The 23,573-nt window shown below is 40.1% G+C and overlaps 1 protein-coding gene across 2 annotated transcripts in view; it reads right to left on the bottom strand.

Annotated features, from left to right (window-relative positions):
• lin7a (lin-7 homolog A (C. elegans)) overlaps positions 1–23,573 on the bottom strand; it is a 42,465-nt gene that overhangs the window by 5,386 nt on the left and 13,506 nt on the right. For both annotated transcript variants that reach the window (XM_003452022.4, XM_005456635.3), the window contains exons 2-4: positions 19,925–20,043; positions 7,706–7,777; positions 242–451 (exon numbers count right to left, since the gene is read on the bottom strand). In XM_003452022.4, coding sequence (XP_003452070.2) covers positions 242–451; positions 7,706–7,777; positions 19,925–20,043 — 401 coding nt within the window. The remainder of the gene's footprint in view (positions 1–241; positions 452–7,705; positions 7,778–19,924; positions 20,044–23,573) is intronic.

Raw genomic sequence — 23,573 nt, 5'->3', positions numbered from 1 at the left:
GCAGCTGAAGAAATTTCTGCTACTTATTCACAACATGTGCAACTTTGCGACCTCAATAACTCTTGTGATTGTTGACTCACATATCAAACTAGAAATCAAATACATGGCAAGAAGCTGCTAAAAATATATTTTTGGAAACAAGCTTAAACAGGGGTTGAAAAGCTTATCTACACTCTACTTTCAATCCATTGATCCTCTTTTCCCATATGCTGGATCAGAACGTTAGTCTGGCGAGACCCACCACTCCATTCACAGACAGGAGCTGGTCCCCTCGCTTTAAGCCGCCATGCCTCTCAGCTACGCCTCCAGGAATGATGCGGGAGATATAGATAGGTGAGTTTTGCTCTTTGCCGCCCATCACATTGAAGCCCAGCCCTTCCTCCGTCTTTGGTAGCTCCACCACCCGCGGGTGAGAGTGACCTTCACTGGCTGCGAAGGCTGCAACTGTGGCCTGAAGGAAGAGGAGAAAAGTAAAGGGCTTATTAGTTATCTCAATTAATTAGACCGTTAATTAGACACGAATTCTGACAAAAATACACTTCTACGTATATATTTTTGACACACACAAGATTTAATACAAGGTTCAACTTTGTGTGTGCAAAAAAGTAAATTTATATATATTATGCAATATGCAAATATCCATGGGTTAATTATAGACTGTACAAAAAGGATAGATGTAGTCTTAGCTTCCAAAATGTGAAAGTGCCTTAAAGCAAAAGGTGTTTCCAGGATTTTTTAATGAGGGTGGGAATGGGGGGGGACCAAGAAGCACCTAAGGGGGACCCATGAGAAACCATAAATAAGTTTTATTCTTTGGCAAATTCGAAGTAAAGAACAAAGTCTCTCACACATCCTTTATTTTACATTCACTTCTGAAAAGTAGAGGTGTGGACCAAACCATTGCGAACCATTTGAAGGGGAGTACGATATATCTAAAATTACTACAAGAGATTTGACGGCACATTATTGTATTACTATTTCACAATGAATAATTACATTTGCAGCGTAATACCAGTCCTTTTATATACAGTCTAATGTTCAGCATTATGTGTACGATATTAAAGATATTAGTGCACATTAAAAAAAGAGAGGAGTGAATGCCTGAACTGTGCCATTTCCCAAGAAATGCAAAAAAACTTTAGTAAATGTCTCATTCTATGATTTCCACATGAAAGTGGATCCTCTTGCAAAATAAATCTATGAATTAAATACAAATCAAGTTTTTTGTATGGCAGACAGAAAAGTGGCCACGGAGATATACAGGTATGAATAAAACAAACAATATATTAACATTTACTAGAACTTTTTTATCCATCTGTACTTCCATCCATGGAAAGGTTGGAAGGAGCCTATCCAAGCTGTCTTAGGGCAAGAAGTGAGTTATTTCTTCTCCTTTTAGTTAAACAGTGGAGAGAAACACATAATCAAGATGAGAAAGAAGGCAGAGGCACACAGCAGCTTCTTAAATAGTGCCCTCATTATAGACGGTGCAAAGATATTCATCTGAAATCTGATTTGCAGCTTTTGCAAACCACATCTTCAATCAAATCAGCAATTCTTTTTGAAAGCTCTGCAGCTTACACTAGCTTCTCATTCTCTTCTGTAGTGTGAAAATAAAAGCAAAGGAAGAACACGTTTCAGAAGTATTACAAAGAGACTGCAAAGCTGCTCGCGAACCTCTGACGCACCTTCTCATTTAAGCGACGACGGCCGTAACAAAGCGTCAGGATTTGGTCTGGGCTTGGGATTTAGACTCCACATGAGAAGTTCTCTGGTGTTTCCAAGCACACGGATTAACACATCTAACTTCCACCCTGTGTATCCCTTCCAGCTGGGTGAAGTTTCTTTGAATCACAAGCCAAGCTGCACACTCCTTGTACATTTACAACAAAGCACCGCGGAGCTTGTTAGCCGAGCTGGGAAAGCTCATGGCAGGTGAACAGAGAGCCTGTGCCCAAAGATCCACAGATGCGATGCCACAGGTGCCTCGCTGTCAAGTCAGCATCATTTATGGTGTGCGAGATGGGGAAAAGGAAGGATAAGAAAGTACGGGTGGGGTGAGTTCTGTTTTGATTTTGCAGATGTGAATCGAAATTCCCAGCAGCAGACGAGGAGCTTGGCAACCGGAGGTCTTTGAGGCTCCCTCCAGGCATCATCCCCGCATCTGCACTCTCTTCCATATTCATATGCATCTTCAGATCCACATTTATTACTCCTCATTTCTCTCTCCCCTCCCGCTGCCTATTAATCTGCTTATTGCATTATGACAACTCCCCCTTCTCCTTCCTTCTTCTCTCGCTGTCCTTCGCCTTTCGTCTTCTGCTGCTCTCACTCACCCTCCCTGACCTGCTGTTAAAATAAACAGCAGCTCCTCAGCATGCATACCGTCGCCACCCGGGCCTCGCAGCGCATCGACCTTCACAACTTTATCGGGCTTTCTGTGAATGAAAAACAATCTGGCAGATGGCCGGTGCCTCTCACGCACGGGGGGCATTTTAAATGAAACGCTTGCTGGAGGATACTCGGTAGACACACAACACTGTAAAAGTCTGGCTTAAAGCATCTAAAGTCATTTTAGCATCAGCACCCTGTTTTTTGCTCCCCCCCCCGCTGCTCTGATAATCTCCGCCTCCTTTAAGATCAGTAATAAAAGCCAGATATTAGAGGCTGAATTGATTAAATTAACAAAGCGATCAAAGTGAATTGAGTTGTTCAAGTGAAACTCAAATCTGGGCTGTCTGCAGATTTTTCTGTCTCACCAATTTAAGCACTCGAGATAAACCTATACTCTGTCATGTATTTCATCACTGTTGCAGTTCATTCTCACTGCAGTACAGTGTGAATGTCTTTCCCCATATGTTGATGCTGATTATGTGCAATTGTGGTCCTTGTGGATATCTCTGCAGGGAGTAAAGCACTTTCAAAAATATCCAGTGTTCCCAGTTGGGAAGATCCCCACAGCTAAGCCACTTCAAACCCTTAGCTGTGTGCTTAATTGCCCAATGAATTTATGCATTTTTATTACAGATTTAGAAGAAGTAACTTTTGAAAATCTGAGGGAGAGAGTTTGAAATGCTTTCTTCTTAAGAGAAAAGGGGAACATAGAAAAACTTAAAAATAACATCTCTTCTAATCATTAATGAGATGTTATTTTTAAGATCAGACAATGGATCCCACTCAAGAAACTTCAGGATCCTTCAAAAGATGACACGATTGTCTTTGTTGACAGAGAATCCTTCCCTCTGAGAGAAGAAAAAATAAAACCCTGTACAGAGTTCGTTTAAAAATGTGTCATATTTAGTGCATCCTGTTTAAAAATATTTTGACAGGTTGGGAAATACACTTACTCTTGCCACAATTTAAACGAGAAACCTATGGAGTCAGACGACTGCATGATTAGACTGGAAAGCCTTAAAAGGCCTATTGGGAGTATGGGAAACTTTCTCAAGGATCAGACATTTTAACCAACATCACATTTTATATTTAAGGAAATTATTGGAAAAGGAAAATTTGCCTTGTACCACTACCGACAGCTTCAATGTAGAGAAAGTGTGTGAAATGGCACAAGACTGAACGCAATGGAAGCAAATTTTTTGTGAACTCCTGGCGGCTCTGGCACGTCAAGACGCTAAATCGAGGATGTTATTACCGTAATGGAATAAAACGGAAGTGAAGGATCATCCTTAAGGAGGGAAACACTTCTTTTAGAAAATAAAAGAGGGGTTGCATATGTCAAAACCACACTGACAATTTCAGGCTTTTCTTTAAATTGAACTGATTTGAAAATAATTACCAATGAATAGAACAGGAATTCACGGTCCAGACAGCTGCTGACTACGTAAGAGACCTGAAAAAGTTTGCTCTTTACTCCCTAAACTTGTGTGATTAGCTTAGCAGTAATAGCTACTTTAGTGATAAGCAAAGTTTCTCTTTTTTTCCTTAGTTTGTTTGACTCAGTTCACCAAACTGTATATTTCAGTTACGTTCTACTTCAGTCACATGGCTAGTCTCCCTCGGGTCTCCCTGCAGTTTACAGCCAAAGACCAAAGACACAAAAGAAGATTATGCTAGAAAAAGCTAGAAGTAACCCCTTCTATAGCCACAACTAGCCCCACTTGGGGGATGATGGGATATTTTTAATGCTCTGTATAGTCTACTTATGGAAGGTTTAAGTCAGGGGTCTCAAACTCGCAGCCCCGGGGCCACTTGCGGCCCACGTCACCCTTACTTGGGGCCCATATACTGACGTGAAAAAACAGAATGCAATTTGTCCCATGAAGTTATTTTCTTTGTTAGGGAGGATTTGCTTGTTGTTGTGTGCAATGTTAAAATAAGTTCTTTAAAAAGCAAAAAATGACTTAATACGAAGGCAACATGAGCAGAGAGTACAAACATATTGAGGGATTGGCTGTGTTAGTTCAGTGAGAGTTATTTGTAAAGAAAACAATTTTCACTAGCAGTCAAAAACTAATGTGCACACTTATGTCTGCATTTTTATTTTGTTAAATACCAACAAAACGGTGATGCCACGTGTGGGGCCATAAAGTACCAGTTTGTAGTTCAATGAAAGGCTTCAGTTAGTTAAAAGTGAGAAAAAAAATTGTGTTCACGTTTGCAGTTTTGTCTTGTTATACAATATTTAAAATTCAACACTACATTTTCGGAAATATTTGTGGGTGTTTTCATGTTTGTTATGTACTACTTGAACACTAAAGTGGCCCTCTATGAGATGACAGTGCCAGCAGTGGCCCACAGCTCATTTACGTTGGAGACCCTGGGGGCCCCCAATCGCCTGGTTTTCCTCTCATGAAAGTATTCCAGCTATAGCAGGACATAATCCTTTCATTTTAAAAGATGCCTCCCACAAATGTCTGTTTTTCTATATAGACTGACACATGCAACACGTGCAGTATTAGTGAGTGTCAGGCGCTGGAAGGAGTATTTTTGAACTCTGAAGGTAAAGTCAGCTGTTTCCCTCTGCTAACCACCTCCCAGCTCTAACTCAGTAGTTAACAGCAGGTATGAGGATTTGATCTCTTTATCTAACTCAAAGTAAAACAGTGAAAAGATGTAATTCTTAAAACATTGAGCGATTCCTTTAAACAGATATTGAATTGTATTTTACCAGACTCTGCAGGACTATTCTGGAGGTGTAGCGTTAGTGGAGCCAAACAAAAAGAGAAAAGGACTGGCAAGCAGCTCTCATCGTTTGAAGCCTCTCTGTGTTCATACACAAAGACTTGTATCCCTTTGTTTATGTCATCCTTTTCTCGTCCTCCACCCACTCGCGGCGATGAGAGGAGTGGACTCTACACTGAACCAATGAAGGACATGCTCTATGAGTGCTCCTCATCGCATCCCACCCTTCTCCTCCTCCTCTGCACTTTAAATCAGGCAATCTCTCCCTCTCTGTATCTTCTTTCATGAAAGCTTGTGTCTCTTGCTTGTGATGTGCTGATGAAACGTCCTGCTTCAGTCAAGCGGGTCAAGCTTATCTCTTTTGAATACCACAATCTGCTTATTCCACTCACGCAGTGCACCTCTTTCACCTGTGACATGGACGGGACCTTTTCTAAATAGCCAGCAGAAGAAAAAAAATCATTGGACATCTTAAATAATCAGGTGGAATAAACCAAAGCATAAAAAAGATGCGTTTTTTTGACAATTAACTGGCATCCATGACATTTATGACCTCTCACTCAAAAGCTCTGTTTGTTCCGAGTGCTGAATTGTAATCAAATGAAAGCTCGTGAATGCAAACATTCAGAAGGTAAAGTCAGACAGCTGTGTTTCCATAAGCGAAATAAGTTGAATGAGTTGAATAGAATCCAGCAGCTGCTGATTGGAAGAGTCTTGAGGACTATTAGACATAATTAAAGACCGATTTACAGCTCGAATCAAAGACATTAAGTAACTGATGACTGTTGAGTCAAGGATGAAGAGCTTCTACTTCAGCCTTTGAGATAAACATTTAGCTCGTTCTGTTCTGTAATGCCTGTCTTTCTTCTGGTAAAGTGTACTCTGACAGTATTGATTCCAACTTTGTTTGACCTTATGAGTCGTGCTATTTTCCCTCAAACAACAACTCCACAGCAGCCGCTTAAATACATCAGCACCACCTTCTGACAGTCACTACGCAGAAATGATCGATTATACTGCAAATTATTTTGAGGTAAGCACTGCCAACACTTGCCATATACAACGCCTTAACATATACCTTTTTCCTACATGAACATAGTGTCAGTTCTCAAGTCGCAATTTAAAAACTAACTAACAGCATTTTGACCAACAGTATTTTCAACCTTTACAAATCTAACTGTGGTAAAAGTGCTTGCCAGGTAGCTCACATTCACTTTGCTTTTGACACCTCTACCTTGAAATGCAAACTCATGTTTTGTCTTCATTTCAAAGATTCGACAATGTGCTGGAAACATTGCTCAGAGATTCTGTTCCATATTGACATGATAGCATCACGCCGTTGCGGCAGATTTATCGGCAAAGGTTGCAGATAAAGATTTATCGGAGCATCCAGGGTGAGAATCTCGAATTCCGTCACATCCATTGCATCTATTGGATTGAGATCTGGTGAGTGTGGAGCCCGTTTGAGTACAATGAACTCATTTATTCAGTGTTTAGTTGGTACAACAGGGCCCAAATTGTGCTAAATATGCCCCACACCATTACGCCACCACCAGCAGCCTTAATCATTGATACAAGGGAAGATACTTGAATACTTTTGTTGTATTTGAGTTACTGTTGCTTTCCTATCAGCTTGAAGCAGTCTGGCTATTCTCCCCTGACCTTTGGCATCAACAAGGCATTTCGTCCCAGAGAACTGCTGCTTACTGGATTTTTTCGTTCCCTCTTTTAGACCGTTTTCCGTAAAACGGTCTAAATGAGATGATTGTGTGGGAAAATCCCAGTAGCTCGGCAGTTTTTGAACTACTCAGATCAGCCCGTCTGACAAAAACAACCGTGTCACTTTCAAACTCACTTAAATCACTTTTTGTCTCTATTCTGATGCTCTGTTTGGAGTTCAGCAGGTGGCTTAGAGCATGCCTAAACACACCGAGTTGTTGCCATGATTGGCTGATTAGATATTTTCATTAATGAGCACCTAACAAAGTAGCCAGTCAGTGTATATCAGGTTAAACAAGAATCTTAGACCTTTCCAAACAAACAAATTAATAAAATGTTCGTAATTTATATCAGTGAGCTAACTCTGGTCTACAACTAGTTGCCTGTTCATCAGCACATTCTGTCTGTGGTCAAATATACGTGTAAACTTGAAGTTAAAGAAAATGGTTTGAAAAAAAAGGATGTAAAATATGTGAGTTGTTCCCATACCCGTGTAAATCTATTGTGCTCTCTCAATAGATAAAGACATGAAACGTCATAAATGTGAATCTGTTAGGCAGTCTTTTAGCACATGAGACTAGCAGTGACGCTTTGGTTTTATTCTTGGAAAACTGGCACTCGTGTGTCATTGCTTGATGACCCACACACTCTTAATGAGGGCCATTATCAAAGGATGTAGTTTGCTGATTTCAGTCAGCTTTGGCCAAATGAAATGATGAGAATGAAATCACTGGGTAAAGTGATTAAAAGACAGCTCCCCAGTCATTACTTACAGCTTTCAGTAATTATATAACATGATTTTATTATAGTAAAAATTGCTGAACCAAATTTCCAACACAGTTCTTACCTTAGCCGTGGCCCTGGCCTGATACTCTGGACAGCCATTCACTGTAATTGTTTCGTGCATATACTGGTACACCTGAAAGAAATGAAGACAGAGATGCACGTGGTTGAAATCTGAATCCACCAACTTGCACGTGAGCTCAAACTCTTCTTTTCATAGTCAAATAATGGTTTCCTTCCACAGAAGGCTGTGCACACTTGCATGTACAATAGCAAACTCTCAGGAAGCACATGGCATAGACTGATCCTAAGCTATGAGCAGTAATATTGCTCCTAGTATCTCAAAGTAACACTCAAGTGATAGGTCCTCACTCAAGCCTTTGTATTTAATAACATCTTGTAACAGAAAATCCTATTACGATCCGGCACGATGACTTTCTGCAAACACGCTGGTGTTATCAGCAGCTAGTCAGATAAGGGAGAGAAAATTTTGTGTTGATGCAGACAGAGGAGCATTTCTCTTACTGTAGAAAAACTCAGATGTTCTTTTTTTGTTAAGCCCTTTTTTTTTTTAAACAAATGTATATTAAAGGGTCTGCATGATTCACGGTTCAAAATAACCCCAAGTTCATCCATCCTTTTAGCTCCCAATCCCCTCCCTTTAAGCGAGATTTCTTCTTTCCCCTTATTAACAGAAGGTTTGAACAACAAGTGGGTGGGAATTCTGTGCACCCGGCCAGACCTGTTTTCCTCAGAATAGGAATATTCCCTCTCACTGACTTAAAGGTAGATCAGAACTGTCTGAAACAGAGACTTTGTCTGAAACTATCTAAAGCCTGAGCTTTGGGGTCATAGGGATTACTTACTCTGTCTCCTTTAAACTTTCATGTTGACAAACGGAGGTATATTGTGGTGTTACAGACAGCATAAAAAGTCAACAGAACAAGAAGTAATGGATTCTGCTGGAACTGAGCTGGTGCTAAAACATGGGTTAGTGAGCATGTCCATCTGGGTAAAAGAGAAGTTTTCTATTTGCTGAAGCAGACAGAATGAGTGCAGACAGCTGACCTTTCCTGTTTAGATGTGGCTTTTAAGAAAACCTTACAAGTAGACTTGTTCAGACACTATAAAAGAGGAGACCATGGCGAATGTTGACTCATGGGTAACATGCTGTAACTGAAGATATACTAGAGGAGTGCCAATTCACACACTAAAACAAACAGCCTGATCTCATTTGTGTATGTTTTCATAATGTGCAGCTATAGCTGTAGTCAGAAATCCTACCCAGTGCTACTGTCACATAATAAGAAATATAATCCAAGGATATGTTACATGTAAACTAATTCAGCTGTGTATGCTCATATTAACGATGGACATAGTTTCTAATGATGATGAGATCGGGATATGTTGAAGTAAAGCTCAGACTTCAGTCTGCTCTAAATGCTTGATTTTAGGGAGTTTTTCTACTCTCGGATCTAAGCACCTCACCATTGTGCGACCCTGCTAGAGTCTACGAATAAAAAATATGGACCTCAAAATAAAGGTCATAAAATAATGACTGAAATCTTTTGGCTGATGACAAACAGTCCCATTTTTCTGCCTGCTACTTTTTTCTTTACATTAAAGCAAATGTCTGAACCAGACATAGCCATTACCTGCACAGAGAGAACTCAGGACTCTAACATCAGTCAAGTTTGTGCGCATTGTTTGTAAGATAGTTTTCAGAAAGCAGCAACTTGCACTTTCCAAACACTGCCTTGAGGTGTGACTGCCACCCCCGGCTGGCAGCGTAACACAAGGCCTGCTTTTGCAAATGACTTGATTAAATACCGTAATGGCAGCATTGATTTCAGTGGAAAGATTCTCTAACTATCATCTAGCTGTTTTAATCTCACATTTATAGCATTTGCAATTAACTCAGCGAATAAGTGATTGAATTTTAATGGAACTAACGAATTTTTCTCAGCAGAAAAACAACAGCTTCTCAATGCAAAGCAGACTTGGAATAAATGTGAATGCTATGTTAGATATTATGGCTCAGAAATAAAATAATGATTCCACTTCCTGGATGACGTCTCTCATCACAGCAGAGCTGCTTGTTGGAGGCGAATGTGGCAGACAGCTCTGACGTATCCCTGCAAAACATTACAAGGGCCTCGCTTTTCTGTATCATCAAAAGGGTGTATACTTATAGGATGCAAACCTTCAGATATTTGTATGTAGAGATCTCAAGAGCATGGAAAAAAATATCCCTGAGCTCCTGTCGGCTTGTTTGCTCATGAATCTCAAAGACCAAATGACTAGCTTTTGAGGGCGCAGCTCTACACTTCAGAGCGCAACATGTTTTTGTAGATTCATGGTGCTGCTGATGCATTTTGATAAGAGGAGCCTGCAGTCCACACACACACACACACAAACACACACTCACGCAACACAACACTCCCAAGTGACACCTTTTCCTGAGGATTTCTTCCACCTTTGCACTTTTTGAGGCTTAGCACAGCTTTATAAATGCCACAAAAGGTTTTTCTTGCCTCCATCTTACTACACAGTAGCTTCATTTCTCTCTCATTTATCCCTTTGTTAGAAAAACACTACAGCAAGTGCTAATTACAGCTATTTATTCAGTCCGTGACAGTCTCTAATGCGCTCTCTTAGCACCTATAAGACGAGAAGTCTGTAGGAAAATGGGCTTTATCTGTCTGTGAAAGTAAAGCATTTTGGTCCTTAAAACATGGTCTCTGTTATGTAAATGTTTATTAATGGCTCTATTCAAACATGACGTTACAGATAGCGCTGCAATGCGTATGAAATACTTGGCACATAAAATAATGATACCCACAAAATAAAAAATTCTCAGGTTCTCTCTCAGTATATATCGCTGACGCGTCAAAATGGCCAAGGTGAGCATAAGGGTGGCCAACATCTCACTTTTGGATCCCCTGATCCTCATCAATGGATAAAAAAAACAGCCAAATATTTCACAGATAAAGTCACAGAAGGGTTGATTAAAATAATGCAGTTAAAAAGTATTTTTAAAGTGCTTATTGTAAATTCATGAGTGGAATATAGTTTAATTTTTATGTGTAATTAAATGTGAAGAAACAGCTTCTATGAACATATGATCCATTTATCTGTGTATTGTGTTGACAAGATATGAAGACTGAAGATGAAATAGGGCTGTGCTGTGCTTTCATGTAATACCAATTTATACCACAAGTGAACACAGTATTTACCCTTGTAATTCATTAAGCACTATTTCTGCTTATAATTGTAGCCTGACAAAAGGCAAAGCCTCTTAAGAATATGAGATAAATGTCAGCACACAAAGAAGAAGAATAAAATCACAGAAAACAATAGAAAAAAGAAGGCAAGAGTGGAAAAACGCACGCCACGCCCTCTGGTAAAATCCTGCCCCCTGGTGGTGTGGTGAAACATATTTCACATATTTCACACTAGAAAAATCACCAAACAAAAATGTCCCAAAAAGCATATTGATAATTTTTCCCCGTCTGTATTTTTTCTAGGACCCAGGTCAGACTGACTACTTTTTCTTTTCAAATATTCATCCATTGCTATTACGGGCTCCGTTGTCTCACTCACAGCATGACTATGATGTAATTTCTTCTGCGTCTCCTACTGTTTTACTGGCAGTTGGCAACCCATTTAATTAGAGCAGGTAGTTGTACTGCCCTCTAGGGGAAGAGAATGTAATTGTTCAGCCCGTTACTCACGCCGGTCGCTAAGGGTATTAATCAGGTGGAGCCAGATAATCTTCCACGGCACACCTATGTGGATGGGAAACACTGACTCAGAGGGCAATTACAAAATACTGGCTTGGAAGAATGTCAAAATCAACTTAACACGGACCAGTGCTCAAAGATACGCAGACGTAGATGCCAAGAACTGGTTTGAAACACACATCCAGGTAATGAGGAGCAGCAACTGGATTCAGCTTTTCTTTTGGCTAATATAAGGGTAATGTCCACTTTTCTTTGGAAAAACCGAAGAGTCTGTTTTAGTTAAATACGTCACTTTGCTCACCCGCTAGTCATTTACAGGTAAAACACCTATAATATTTACAGACAGTTAAAAAGATGGACACTAAGGTGCCATTTTGAAGCCTCAAAAAGTGTTTTTCATCTTTTCTGACTCCCACGTAACTAAAAATTACAAAATGGACTTAATGCTTTATCCAGTATGACTCGAAATCATGTCCATCTTTCACTAATGCTTTATGTTCATAGCAATACCAAATACAGTGTGCCAAAGTAACTGCAACTCTGGGAACTTCAGATACAACACTTCTGGTGTGAGAAAAGAGAAGAAGAGTGCTGAATTATTTAGCCTGTGCTGTAATTTGGGAATATAAGTGGATGGATATCAGCTGAATATTTAAATTAAATAAGGACGACCATTTGCCTAATTTCTTTTTTGGAACTGTGGAACATTAAATGTCCACTCTGACTGAACAGATAACTAAAAAAACCTTATGAACTGGCTGATGGTTCGATTATTTCCTAATTCCTCCCTTGCTGTTCCATGAGTGTCGCAGCAGAGCTCATGCAGGGCATCTTGACCCTAATTGTTGTGTTTATTTTCTTATAAATAATGACTAATATATCCATAGCACAAGCAGCAAGGCGTTGCTGTGGTTAGCCCGATTGTTACACAGTTCCTGGTTTGAGCCCCAGTCAGTATCTTTCCATGAGGAGTCTGCATGCCCTCCCTGTGTCTGTGTGGATTTCCTCCAGGTACTCAGACTCCTTCCTCCAGTCTAAAGACAAGCTTGTTGACTTTAAACTCGTCACTGAGGTAACTGAAGTTTATAAAACAAATCACTGTATTAATGCTTAAATGTAGCTTTTAATGTAAAGCAAGAAGAAGGAGAAAAGTGCTATACATGTTAGCCCCTTTTTCTATAAAAAATATTAATATATAATATGCCCTGGGTTATTTATTCGTTATATTTAAATAACAGTGCTCTGAAGATCCACAGTTGATATCTCCCTTCATATTTAACCTGATTGCAGTGCCCTGCAAAGAGCCCAAAAATGGGACTAACAGCTTTGTGCTTTTGAATGTCAGCCTCCTCTTATGGTGGGTGCACTTTGCTCTAAAAAGGTCAGTTTTCCTGCAGGCATCTTGTCAATTCCCCTTTCCTTTAACCAAATGTCTTCACTGTCCTTCCTGCAACACCAATACAGCCACTCCACCCTCCCCTACATGTCTCCCTTCTGCTTAGTTTGCCACGCATTCCTGGTTTTAATGGTGAAGTGGACACAAACACATTCTTTCTAAAGGAATACCAGCACCACAAAGCCCATCTCGGAAGGGATGCCTACAGGGAATATTGATGCAGTGCTTCTTAGGAACACGGCTTCTTGTTTTGTCTACTGAGAGATGGAGAGAGTGGACGGGGGTGGGGAAAAGAGAGGTCTCAGTCTGGTTAATGTAGTTTTGTTAAGGATGAAAACCATTATAGTTAGCGTCTCAGTGGTGCGAACCACGACACCGAGGGAAAATATAGAGCTCGAACAGACTGACTTAATGTACCTTTCATCCTTTAACTTAATGTGATGTGGGAGTCAGAGGCATTGTGACGGAATCAACACAAATCCCAGTCAATTATGCTGACTGAAAATATCTGCTGAAGTGGAAAATCAACTGCAATTTCAAAGCTGATGAAAAACGCGGCCGCTCTGAGCCTGCTTACTGCACTTCCTGTGTTGGTCACGTGGGTCCGTCTAACCCAATATCCCGCACATCACCCCCTTCCATCATTTCCAGCTGGTTAGCTCTTCCAGTCATCTCATCTTGTGTCCTTCCTTTCCCATTTGCAAGGCTGATTGACCCTGACAACTCATTCGGGGTGTTGCAGTGAAACTAATGCCGTGACACAAGACTCTCCCCCACACCATCGATGAACGTGGCGAGGGGAAGACAACCAGCTCATCAAACTCTGCCTCGTTGTCATTTATCTCTAACACTGCTGAACTGGCTCTTTTCCCTGCCGTCCATTCTTCATATTGACAGCTACCTTGTCATCCACTAACAAGGCTGATTCATGTTTTGCAAATTCTCTTGACGCAGACATATAGTAGGAAGTCAGGTTTAAACTCCATAGACGAGATTAGTGTGTGTCCCCTCCCCTCAGTCTCTGAAATGAGCCAACTCAAATATGTGCGTAAGAAAAGGAATCATATCATAGATTACAGGATAAGGTTTGTACTGGAAAGAAAGGTCATCTGCGATAATGAAATCCCACAAGGTGAGCGTGATCAAAATGTACAAGGCGAGGGTTGAGCGATTTTAACCTGCGTTTTATGGTGAGTGAAAATGAATTAGAATATGATTACAGAAAGGAATTTTTAAACAGCTCCAAAGTGAAAAACTGATCTAGTTAAAAACCAATTACGAGTATATTTTCCTTTGGATTAAAAAGCAGTGGGTTTTTCTTAGAATTACGAAGATATTTTTTCCCTTTTAGGCAGCAGTAAGTTGAAATTACTGCCATTATAGCGTAAAAAGCTACTTCCCGAGATTTCACAATCACTTTAGATTGGTATTCCATGACAATGAGCATTTGTTGTCCGCATTATGGTATCATTTTGTGGCTGAAAGTGCTGATTTATTTCTTCCTCTGTAATATTCAGACATCTGAGATACTAGAGATAAAAATCAAGAAGCAAAGAAAGACAAGAAATAGACAAATAAATTAAAGCAGTGGAGATTTTGTATTTTTTTTCAGGTTTACTTTTAATATTTCAGTTAATGGTAATTAACTGCTACCTATAAGAACAACAAAGCAAAATTTTAAGAAATTACTGCCTATAACCTGGAGACAGCTACATGATATATATAAAGAGTAACATCCAGGGGTGATGTATGTACAAGGTCTTGCATACATACAGAGAACTGTCAAGTGCTGTCTTACACTCAAAATACATGTAATAGCACAGGAATTCACACATGTGTAATTAGTTGACTAGGACTAGTTTTTCAGCTGCATGCAACATTTCTCTCCTTCTTCTTCTTCTTCTTCTTCTTCTTCTTCCAGCTGCTCAATTTATGGCCACCACAGCAGATCTTCTGCCTCCGTCTCATCCTATCCCTTGCATCCTCTTCTATGACACCAACCCCACACCAGTCTTCCTTTACTACATCCATGAATCATTTATGGGATCATGCTTTTCTCGTCCTGCCTGGCAGCCCCATCTTCACCATCCTTCGTCCAGTTGAGTGTCATGATGGTAGCAGGGCCTGTTACAGGGGGTTACAGGGCCTACATCCTTCTTTTATGTACAAGCTACAGGTACAAATAATTGTAAAAAAGCATTTTTCAATGCCTATTGAGAAACTGAAATAAAGGCAGGCTGTGTGTGAGAAGAAGACATCACCAGACAGAAAAAATGAACCCTGTGGCTGTAGCTGCTTTCTTTGTCACAAACAAACATATAAAAAAAAAGCGTTAGTATTTCAGACCATTAAATCCAGCCTAACTGCCACTTTCCCACTGAGATTCCCTTTCACTCAAAGATTGTCTCTCCTAACTGCTCCCGATGCAAACAGAGCATCGGAGGACACAGCCGTTGAGAGCTGTGATATTCCACTACATGACCTCCTTTAATGCTCCGCATAATAATGGTAATAATCTACAGTATGCAACAACCGCCACTTATAAATGGTCCTCCAGCTGGCTCAGCACTACAGAGAGGTGCTGTTGTAACGTCGGTTTTCCAAATGTGTCATTGACTATAAGCCACAGTCGTCCTCGCTGCAGCCCACTAATCCCACAGCATCTCTGATGGTTTCCCTGGTGACTGTGTTTAGCCAGCTCTTTGTGGGTGAAGTGCTTCGCATCTTTGGCTCTTGGCAAACAGCAACTACTGCTGCTGCCGCGCTCTTTTTTTTTTTATGAGGTTTTTGAGCATCACTGTCATTGCACTCCAGTGACTGGCACCGAGATCAGTCAGCTGGTTGCCAGACGGGCAGTTGGTGCCAGGACGTGCCAGGCTTCCCCAAGCTGGCCAGAGCAGAGCAGAGCAGAACAGAAGACTATTCCCCATCCCTTCTGTTGCATGTTTTCATGGGTTTTACGTAACATTTGATCAGAATTAATTTCTGCTCATTGGTGTCATTGCTGGTGTTGGCGAACTTTCTATTTTTATGTCTAGACAAAAGCTGAAAAATTAATGATTTCCAGCATTCACTGATTAAACTGCGACTATAAAGGGCATTCAAATTGGATGTCTTGTCAAATATCACATTTTATCATCCTCTACAGACTCTGCATGACACTCCTTTTTGACGCGTTTTCTTGATCTAAAAGGGACCTTTAGTGCTTTACCTTATTTTCTGTCACACATATATGCATATAGTGCTGTACAAAAGTCTTCAGCCACCCCTAATTTCTTTATATTTTGTTATATAAAATGGGAAAAGTGGCAGTGACTTATCAAAACATGTGCAAACATAGATGGATATGCGGTATGTAAGGGAAATACAGAGTTTGTATAGGTCTAACGTGCCAATATTCAGTATGACCCCCTTTATTCTTCGACACAACCTGAACTGTCTTAACCAGGTTTTCTTGTCATTTAATGAATTCATCTTCAGGAACAGCTCTTCAGGCTTCTTGAAGGACATTCTTTGGAAGTCTTTTCTCTGTCAGCATGATCCCACACTACTTCAAAAATGTTGACGTCCAGGCTCTGGGGAAGCCAGGCAATGACTGATAGTGTTCTTCTATCCAGGTATGTTTTTATTGCATTGTCAGTGTGTTTGGGATCATAATTCCATCAGTTTTTCCAAGATCCCCAACACCACTGGCTGAAATACAGCCCCACAACATGACTGAGCCTCCACCGTGTTGCACTCACTGTTGACTCTCTCCTGCTCTCCTCTGCCCATAATGACATCAATCTGAATCCGACATTTCAAAAAACGTGTTCACACTGATTTTTTTTAGTCCAGATTTTTGCCATACCTCAGCCTTTTCTCCCCGTTTCTCTTCTTTCCTGGTAGCCACTCTTCCACTGAGACCATTTCTGACAGTAGATGGATAAATTGAAGGGCTAGATGCATCTTTCAGGTCCTGCATCAGGTTTTTTTCTGAAGGGCACGACTTTCGGATACTGTTCATCTGCTGTAGATAAAAACTTTAAAAGTGCTTCAGAAAGCCTGGACAACTATAGCTCCAGGGCGTTTTAAAAAATAGAACAAAGCCAGGGTTCTTGTAAGCTAAATATAAAGAACTGGTAGGTGTCTCACAGTGTTTGCACAGTACATTCTATCAACACGTGTAGACACTTAACCATCAGAGTGCTGTAACCACTTTGATCTAGATAGTTTTTTCTACTCTTAGATCAGTATGATGTCAGTAAGGATAAGTATCACTGTTAGGGTCATCTCAAGCACACAGATCTGGATGTTAGCACAGAAGCCCCACCCAAGTGATGCTGAAACATTCAGCTTACGAAGCACAGCCAATCAGGAGAAAGCTGCTTTACCTACAGGTGGTTACAGAAAGTGGATGGGATAACTGGGAAGTCTGAAGATATGAGGCATCTTTGACAAAAGTTATGTTATATTTTTAAAAAATTAATGAAATAAATTATGTATGTTATAATACATCGGACCAGCTTTTGATTACAGTACCCTAATGGCAATTAATGCATAAAATAGCATTTAATTATGCTCTGTTAAAGTAAAAGAAATGGTGAGATCTTGTTAAATACAGAAGAGTCACACTCATTGTTTTCTTCATCTTTTACACTGCTTCTATGCCCCCAATTAAAGAAATGACAAAATGTTTTATGCAATTATTTATCTTCATCTTGTTTACCCCGTATATACTTCTACGAGTAACAAGTACAAGCTGAGAAAGTAAGTTTTACAAAGTGCGAATTACAGCAGCTGGATTACAACTCCCCAAATCACTGATTGTCCAAAACATATTATGGTTATTTTTTGCCCTGCAGCAGTAAAATCTTTTTGCATGTCTACTTAATTTACAACACAATTCCCTTCAGAAAACAGAGCGGCGCTCTTCCCAACATACTGATGAAGTCCACTAATTGTCTTTCATTCCACAACAAATTACATGTTCACTTTGTTCACAATTAACTTGCAGCACAGAGGCCATTCTGTCATCTGCTTCCCTGCTCTTCAAACTGCTGTTTACTTAACAAATCCATGTCACTGGGTAGTGCTACAGTATATCACAACAGACAGAACACTAAACACACAAGATCTGTTGTTATCAGCCTGTGCAGCCGCGCCACGTCGAGCGAACGCTCTTGTTTGCTTTTTACCCCCGCCGTCTTGATGAATGATCTTAAGATGACGGATCAGTGGGTGGTTGTTTTGCGTGCATGAGAATGAAAGCATTTTAACAAGAGGAGAAAAACAAGAACTTCAGTTTCACGATTCACACTTTACTTCATCCCCGTAAAATACGACTGAAACCAATCCCTAACAGTGATTCGCTTAATTAAAATTCAGTTTAACGAGCTTATCAAACCTTAGACTTAATGAAATGCTCATGATGTTTTCTGGCCCTGTGAACATTTAAATGTGTGTGTGTGTGTGTGTGGGGGGGGGTTTATGCAGTAAAAACCCACTGTGCCTCTGACTTCTGCTGTTCAGCTCTAGCTGTAATAAGGCAGCGCGATAAGCTCTGACATTTTCATTATGCTGCAGTCATTTGTTGATTGATGTAGCTCAGCAATGACTTAAAGTTATACTCTCTGATTTCCTTGTTGTTGCTCCAGGCTTACTGTAGGCTTTGGGTTTGAGTTTCAAGGCACTTACAGTGACCTGACAGCACAGTTTGGCACCACTGCATTATATAAAACTATCAGGTAATGTTACTTTTCACCGTCGGCCGAGATGTGAAATATGTTGAGCGAAAAGCTGTTTAGAGATTTGGATGTCAAGTCAGGTATCAAATTCATTTGAAAAACACAAGGCGACTATCTGCTGTTTTTATTTCCTTGGGTCTGATGGAGGTTACAGGACTCAGGAATCAGTGCTCTTGCTACTATCAAGCCTTTCAAGCACCACAGATAATAATACGCTTAAAGTTATAAGTAACCACGTCAAGCTAATCTTCAAGCTAACCCAACAAATCGCAGTGGCACTTCTTTTAAATGAACTAGTTAGACTTTTAGACAGAATTTTTAAGACCACTCCTGCTACCGAAATTTAGTGATTTCAAAATCCGATATTTCAATATTTTCCAATATCGATATCTTTTTCTTTCAAAGACACAAAACATAAACATTGTTGGCAACAGCGGGAAGGAAAAACTCCATAACCTTTTGTTTTGTAAAGTTATTTGTTTACTCTTATACTCTCTGCCTGACTTTGCTCACAATAGCTGGCGGTGTGTTACCAAAACGGAAGTTGCAGTGCCCTCTGGTGGGCAAACTATGCAATGTCAACAGTAGAAACATATGAATGGTGTCTCTTCTTTACTTTTTAAATTTTAATTTATTTTCATTTCAACTTTAATTATCATCAATCATCAATGAATACCAAACGCGGGCCTGTCTGACCGTCTGTTACATAGCAGAAAATGTCAGCAAATATATACCAGATCTTTGATACCGACTGATATTAAATAAACTGTCAAGTGTGCCTGTGTTTAACGCAAACTTTGAAAAAGAGAACAAGATTGTGTCATACACAAGTTTTTGAATTGTTGAATTATTAGGCTGAATGTCAGTCTTTGTAATAGTATTGAGAATATTTTTTTAAAGGTAGCTCTTTTTAAAGAGTTATCCAAGAAACCAACATCCACTGACACATGATGGATGGTGGGGTATAACCAGACAACCTATTTTTAATATATTTAGTTATTTATGCCCTTTATGTATATCTAAAAGTGAATTACATTCCTGTCTCATTGTGGTTTACATGTTGAGATTATTCGTATGGGTCTTTGCACTGCTTGTATTCCTAACAATGTCCATGTGCCCTTTCAAGAAAAGCTACATAATGCTTTTCTATGGTGCTTCAAGCTCTTATGGGTCATTAGCCCTGAAGAAATGGAGTTAGATGGATAAAGCCATTGCAAAAGTCACGCCTGAGTTCAACTTATTGTTCCCACATTTTATCTTTTTGTATTGTTTTGTCCTAAATTGCAAAAACATAATATGCACAAATTCTACTAAAGGTCCAGTACAGAAGACAGATGGGAAAGGTCATCACAAAGGAGCCCCACACAAGAAAAACAATCTAAATTCTCGTTGGTGTTCACAGAGCAGCAGTGACTCACCTCTCTGATGGCTGTGCAGAACTCACTCTGAAGGACTTTCTTCAGAGATTGGAGCTTGTGACCGGGAACATCGCCTGACTCCTGCAGCTTCTCCAGCAGCTCAATAGCCCTGGCAACATCTGGGAAGAGAGAGAGAGAGAATGGGTGTGAGTAAATATGTATATGTGTGTGGGTACTCATGCCAAGGGGACAGAGGAAGAGGGGGAAAAAAAGAAGCCCCGTTCAATTACATTAACAGCACTGCTGTGACAAAGGCGCTAGAGCAAATCAATGGGTGGGATAATGGAAATAGACTCAGTCAAGGCCAGCGGTTGCAAGGAAGATAGAACAGCAATCCCATCCATGGATCGTTTGCATTGGCTTATCTCTGAGCATGAGAATAAAGGAGCGGGGTAACAAGTCAAGGACTCATTTGCTCAAAGGTAACACTTCCTGGAAAGAGTAGGCATTACAAAGCGTTTACACTAAACCGTAAGCCTTAAGGTAGAGGCCGTGACTCTGGGGTCTTCTGAGCTCTTTTCTCTTAATTAGCTTCTGCTGAACAAGTCCCACAGCCTGGATGATTAATTTTTTACCCTCTGAAACTGGCAGGCCAAATAGACTCACAAAGGTAGAAAGGGTGATTTGGTACTCAATCACTGGACTTAGATTGTTGTGTCAATATCATGTTTTATTCATGCCTAAGACCTGTGACCACACAACAGGGGGTGACTGCAACAACATTTCAGTTCATACAATTCAAGTTCCCCCTCTGTTCTAGTTTCAACCCAAAGTGGACACGGGCTATTTTTTGCAAGTACCCCATAATAAGGCATGTAACTAACCATTATATTCATTGTCTACTAGTTACTGATTATTTAATTCATTCTTTAGGCCAATCATAGGTCACATCTTTAAACTAGTAGTAGTCTTAACTCCCCAAAATATGTTAAAACTTCACAAGGATAAAACAATGAAAAGTATTCATAATTTCAGTATAGCACGTAATGAATACATTTTTTAATACATTTAGCTTGTGAACACCACAAAAGTTTGTTTTGTAAATACTATCAAATATTTTTTTCAGACACATTTAATTATTTATCATGTAGAGCCGAATTAAAATGCAACCATATTGCTCAATATCACAAATGTGACGCAAACAGCATCCTCCAACATTAGACAGTAAATTCAGACAAGAAAAAAAAATCCCTAAAATGCAAAGAAGAAAAATTAAACTGCGGGAAAACTCAGGAAGACAAAGGAAGAGGGATCCCTCTCCTCAGCTAGACAGACTTAGAGTAGATGTTGTGTACACTGTGTTTTTAAAGTAGGTCTCTCAGCGTTGGTAAGGCCTCAAGGGCTATCATGATCCAGAGGCCTCTGAGATTAGTCTCTTTTAATCTGCGACTGAGTGGCGTCTTTTTTATCTGTTCTCGAGGACACATCAGAAAGTTGTCAAAGCCTTATCTGAATAGATGAGCATAGATTGAGCTTAAATATGCCCTGTTACAGAATAAATTTCAAAACTGGGTCACATTATTTCTTGTCAGCAAATGTGATTAGCTTTGTTCCCGTCAATATCACACTGCTCAAAAAAAGTTACTGTGTAAAACATCTGAGCCTCGCAACATGTTTCTGCCGCTTGATTTATCAGTGGGTTATAATTATATATCAACGACTGATGTCATTCATTAAAAACAACGTGCCAGCAGCAACAGACATTTAGCTGAGTTGCAGGTTTAGGGTCATGATATATCAACAAGCAAAAACGGCATATTTTATGACGTTACATAGCAGGGGCCACACTTCCATCTATGCTGACCACCAGGGATCGGGCACACGGACGCATAAATATACTCTCTAGTTTTTTTGCTGTAGTATCCACATATGCTTGTTCAGAGAGAAAACTGGGAAAACAGACACACAGAAGTCTGTAATGCAATCAAACATAACATAACATAACATAACATAACATAACTGCTAAACAAATGCATTTGAATAATTCAGTATCAGCAAGTGTGAGCACCTCTATAAAAGCAGAGGTTTTGGCAGTTTGCTGGTCTAGAGCACTCAGGTGGGTGATAACCCAATGCCACAATCTTTCCAGGAATGGTGAACCAAGCAAATTCACCCCAAGGTCAGACCATGTAATGCTCAGAGAGGCTGCAAAATAAAATAAAATAAAATAAAATAAAATAAAGCCCCGAAGGCTATACTGCAGACTCTACAGGCCTCAGTCAGAAAGTTAAATGTTAAAGTTCATGACAGTAGAACGGTTGCTGGGAGAAAGTCTATTCTCTCTAAAAGGAACATGGCAGGACAGGTTAGGTTTACACAGTTGCATCTGAACAAAGCACAGCACGTCTAGAACAATGTCCTTTGGACAGATGTTTGCCCATAATGCACAGTGGCACAGCCACCTCATATCCACTGTCAACCGCTGTGCTGGAGGAGTGATTGTTTGGGCTTGTTTTGCAGCCACAGGATGTTAGCACCTTGCAGTTATTGAGTCGACCACAAACTCCTCTATATACCAAAGTGTTCTACAGTCAAATGTGAAGCCATCTGCCTGACAGCTAAAGCTTTAACTGGGTCATGCAACAGGACAAAGATCCCAAGCACAGCAGCAAATCTACAACAGAGTGTCTGAAAAAGAAAAGAATCAAGGTGCAGCAACAGCCCGGTCAAAGTCCAGACTTCAGCCTGAATGAAATGACGTGACAGGCCCTTAAGAGAGCTGTGCATAGACCTGTGAACGTCAATGAACTGAAGCAAAGCTATAAAGAGTGGGACCAAATTTTCTCCACAATGATATGAGAGACTAAGAAAATCCAATTCAATTCAATTTTATTTATACAGCTCTAAATCACAAAAACAGTCTCCTTGAGACCCTTTATATTGTGAGGTACAGACCATACAATATACAGTGTAGAGAGAAACCCCAACAATCAGACAGCAAGCGAGCGCTTAGCAACAGTAGGAAGGAAAAACTCCAGGAATCACAAGTAAGCCGTCTGTGAGCAGTCTGAGAGTGAAGTGCTCTATTATAATTTAGCAAAATGCAAAAAGTCAGAAATTCTAAGTATAAATGAACCATACATAACCCACTGAGCAGTGATATGTAGTAAAGTAAATAATATATACTTAGAAACATTGATAGGCTATTTTATACTTAATAGGCTGTGTCCCCTTCATTATAAGGCTCAACTATGTATTATAGCTCCACGCAGGTTTCTTTGGTCAAAAACCACTTAAAAAAAACCAGTCATTTACACACATGCACTGTTGCCCTAGCTTAATATTGCCCCAGGGAGTTGAATGCCAGAAGACAAATGCATGATGCTTTGCGCACTGAACTGTCTTAATTTTGTTGGCTTCCCAATCGTCCTGCTTTCTGCTTCCTGCAAGCTCTAGTCAGGTCCCCTGTCTAAAACCACACAGAGCATCAACATGTGACAAAAAAAAGTTTGACAGTATCACAACCTAACCTGAGGTGTCAAACATAAGGCCCGGGGGCCAAAATCGTCCTGATCAAGACTCCAGCCCGACCCCATTGGACATCATCATCTCTCTCATTCAGCACACTTAAGATTAAAGTGGGCTGTATGATGTAAAATGAGTTAACATCCCTGACCTAAATGTCCTGACATTTTCCTGAGCTCACATG

The sequence above is a fragment of the Oreochromis niloticus genome, linkage group LG17 (assembly GCF_001858045.2).
Source record: "Oreochromis niloticus isolate F11D_XX linkage group LG17, O_niloticus_UMD_NMBU, whole genome shotgun sequence".
In the NCBI taxonomy this organism is placed as follows: domain Eukaryota; kingdom Metazoa; phylum Chordata; class Actinopteri; order Cichliformes; family Cichlidae; genus Oreochromis; species Oreochromis niloticus.
The sequence above is the reverse complement of the archived record's forward strand: the minus strand, read 5'-3'. Positions and strand labels throughout refer to the sequence as shown.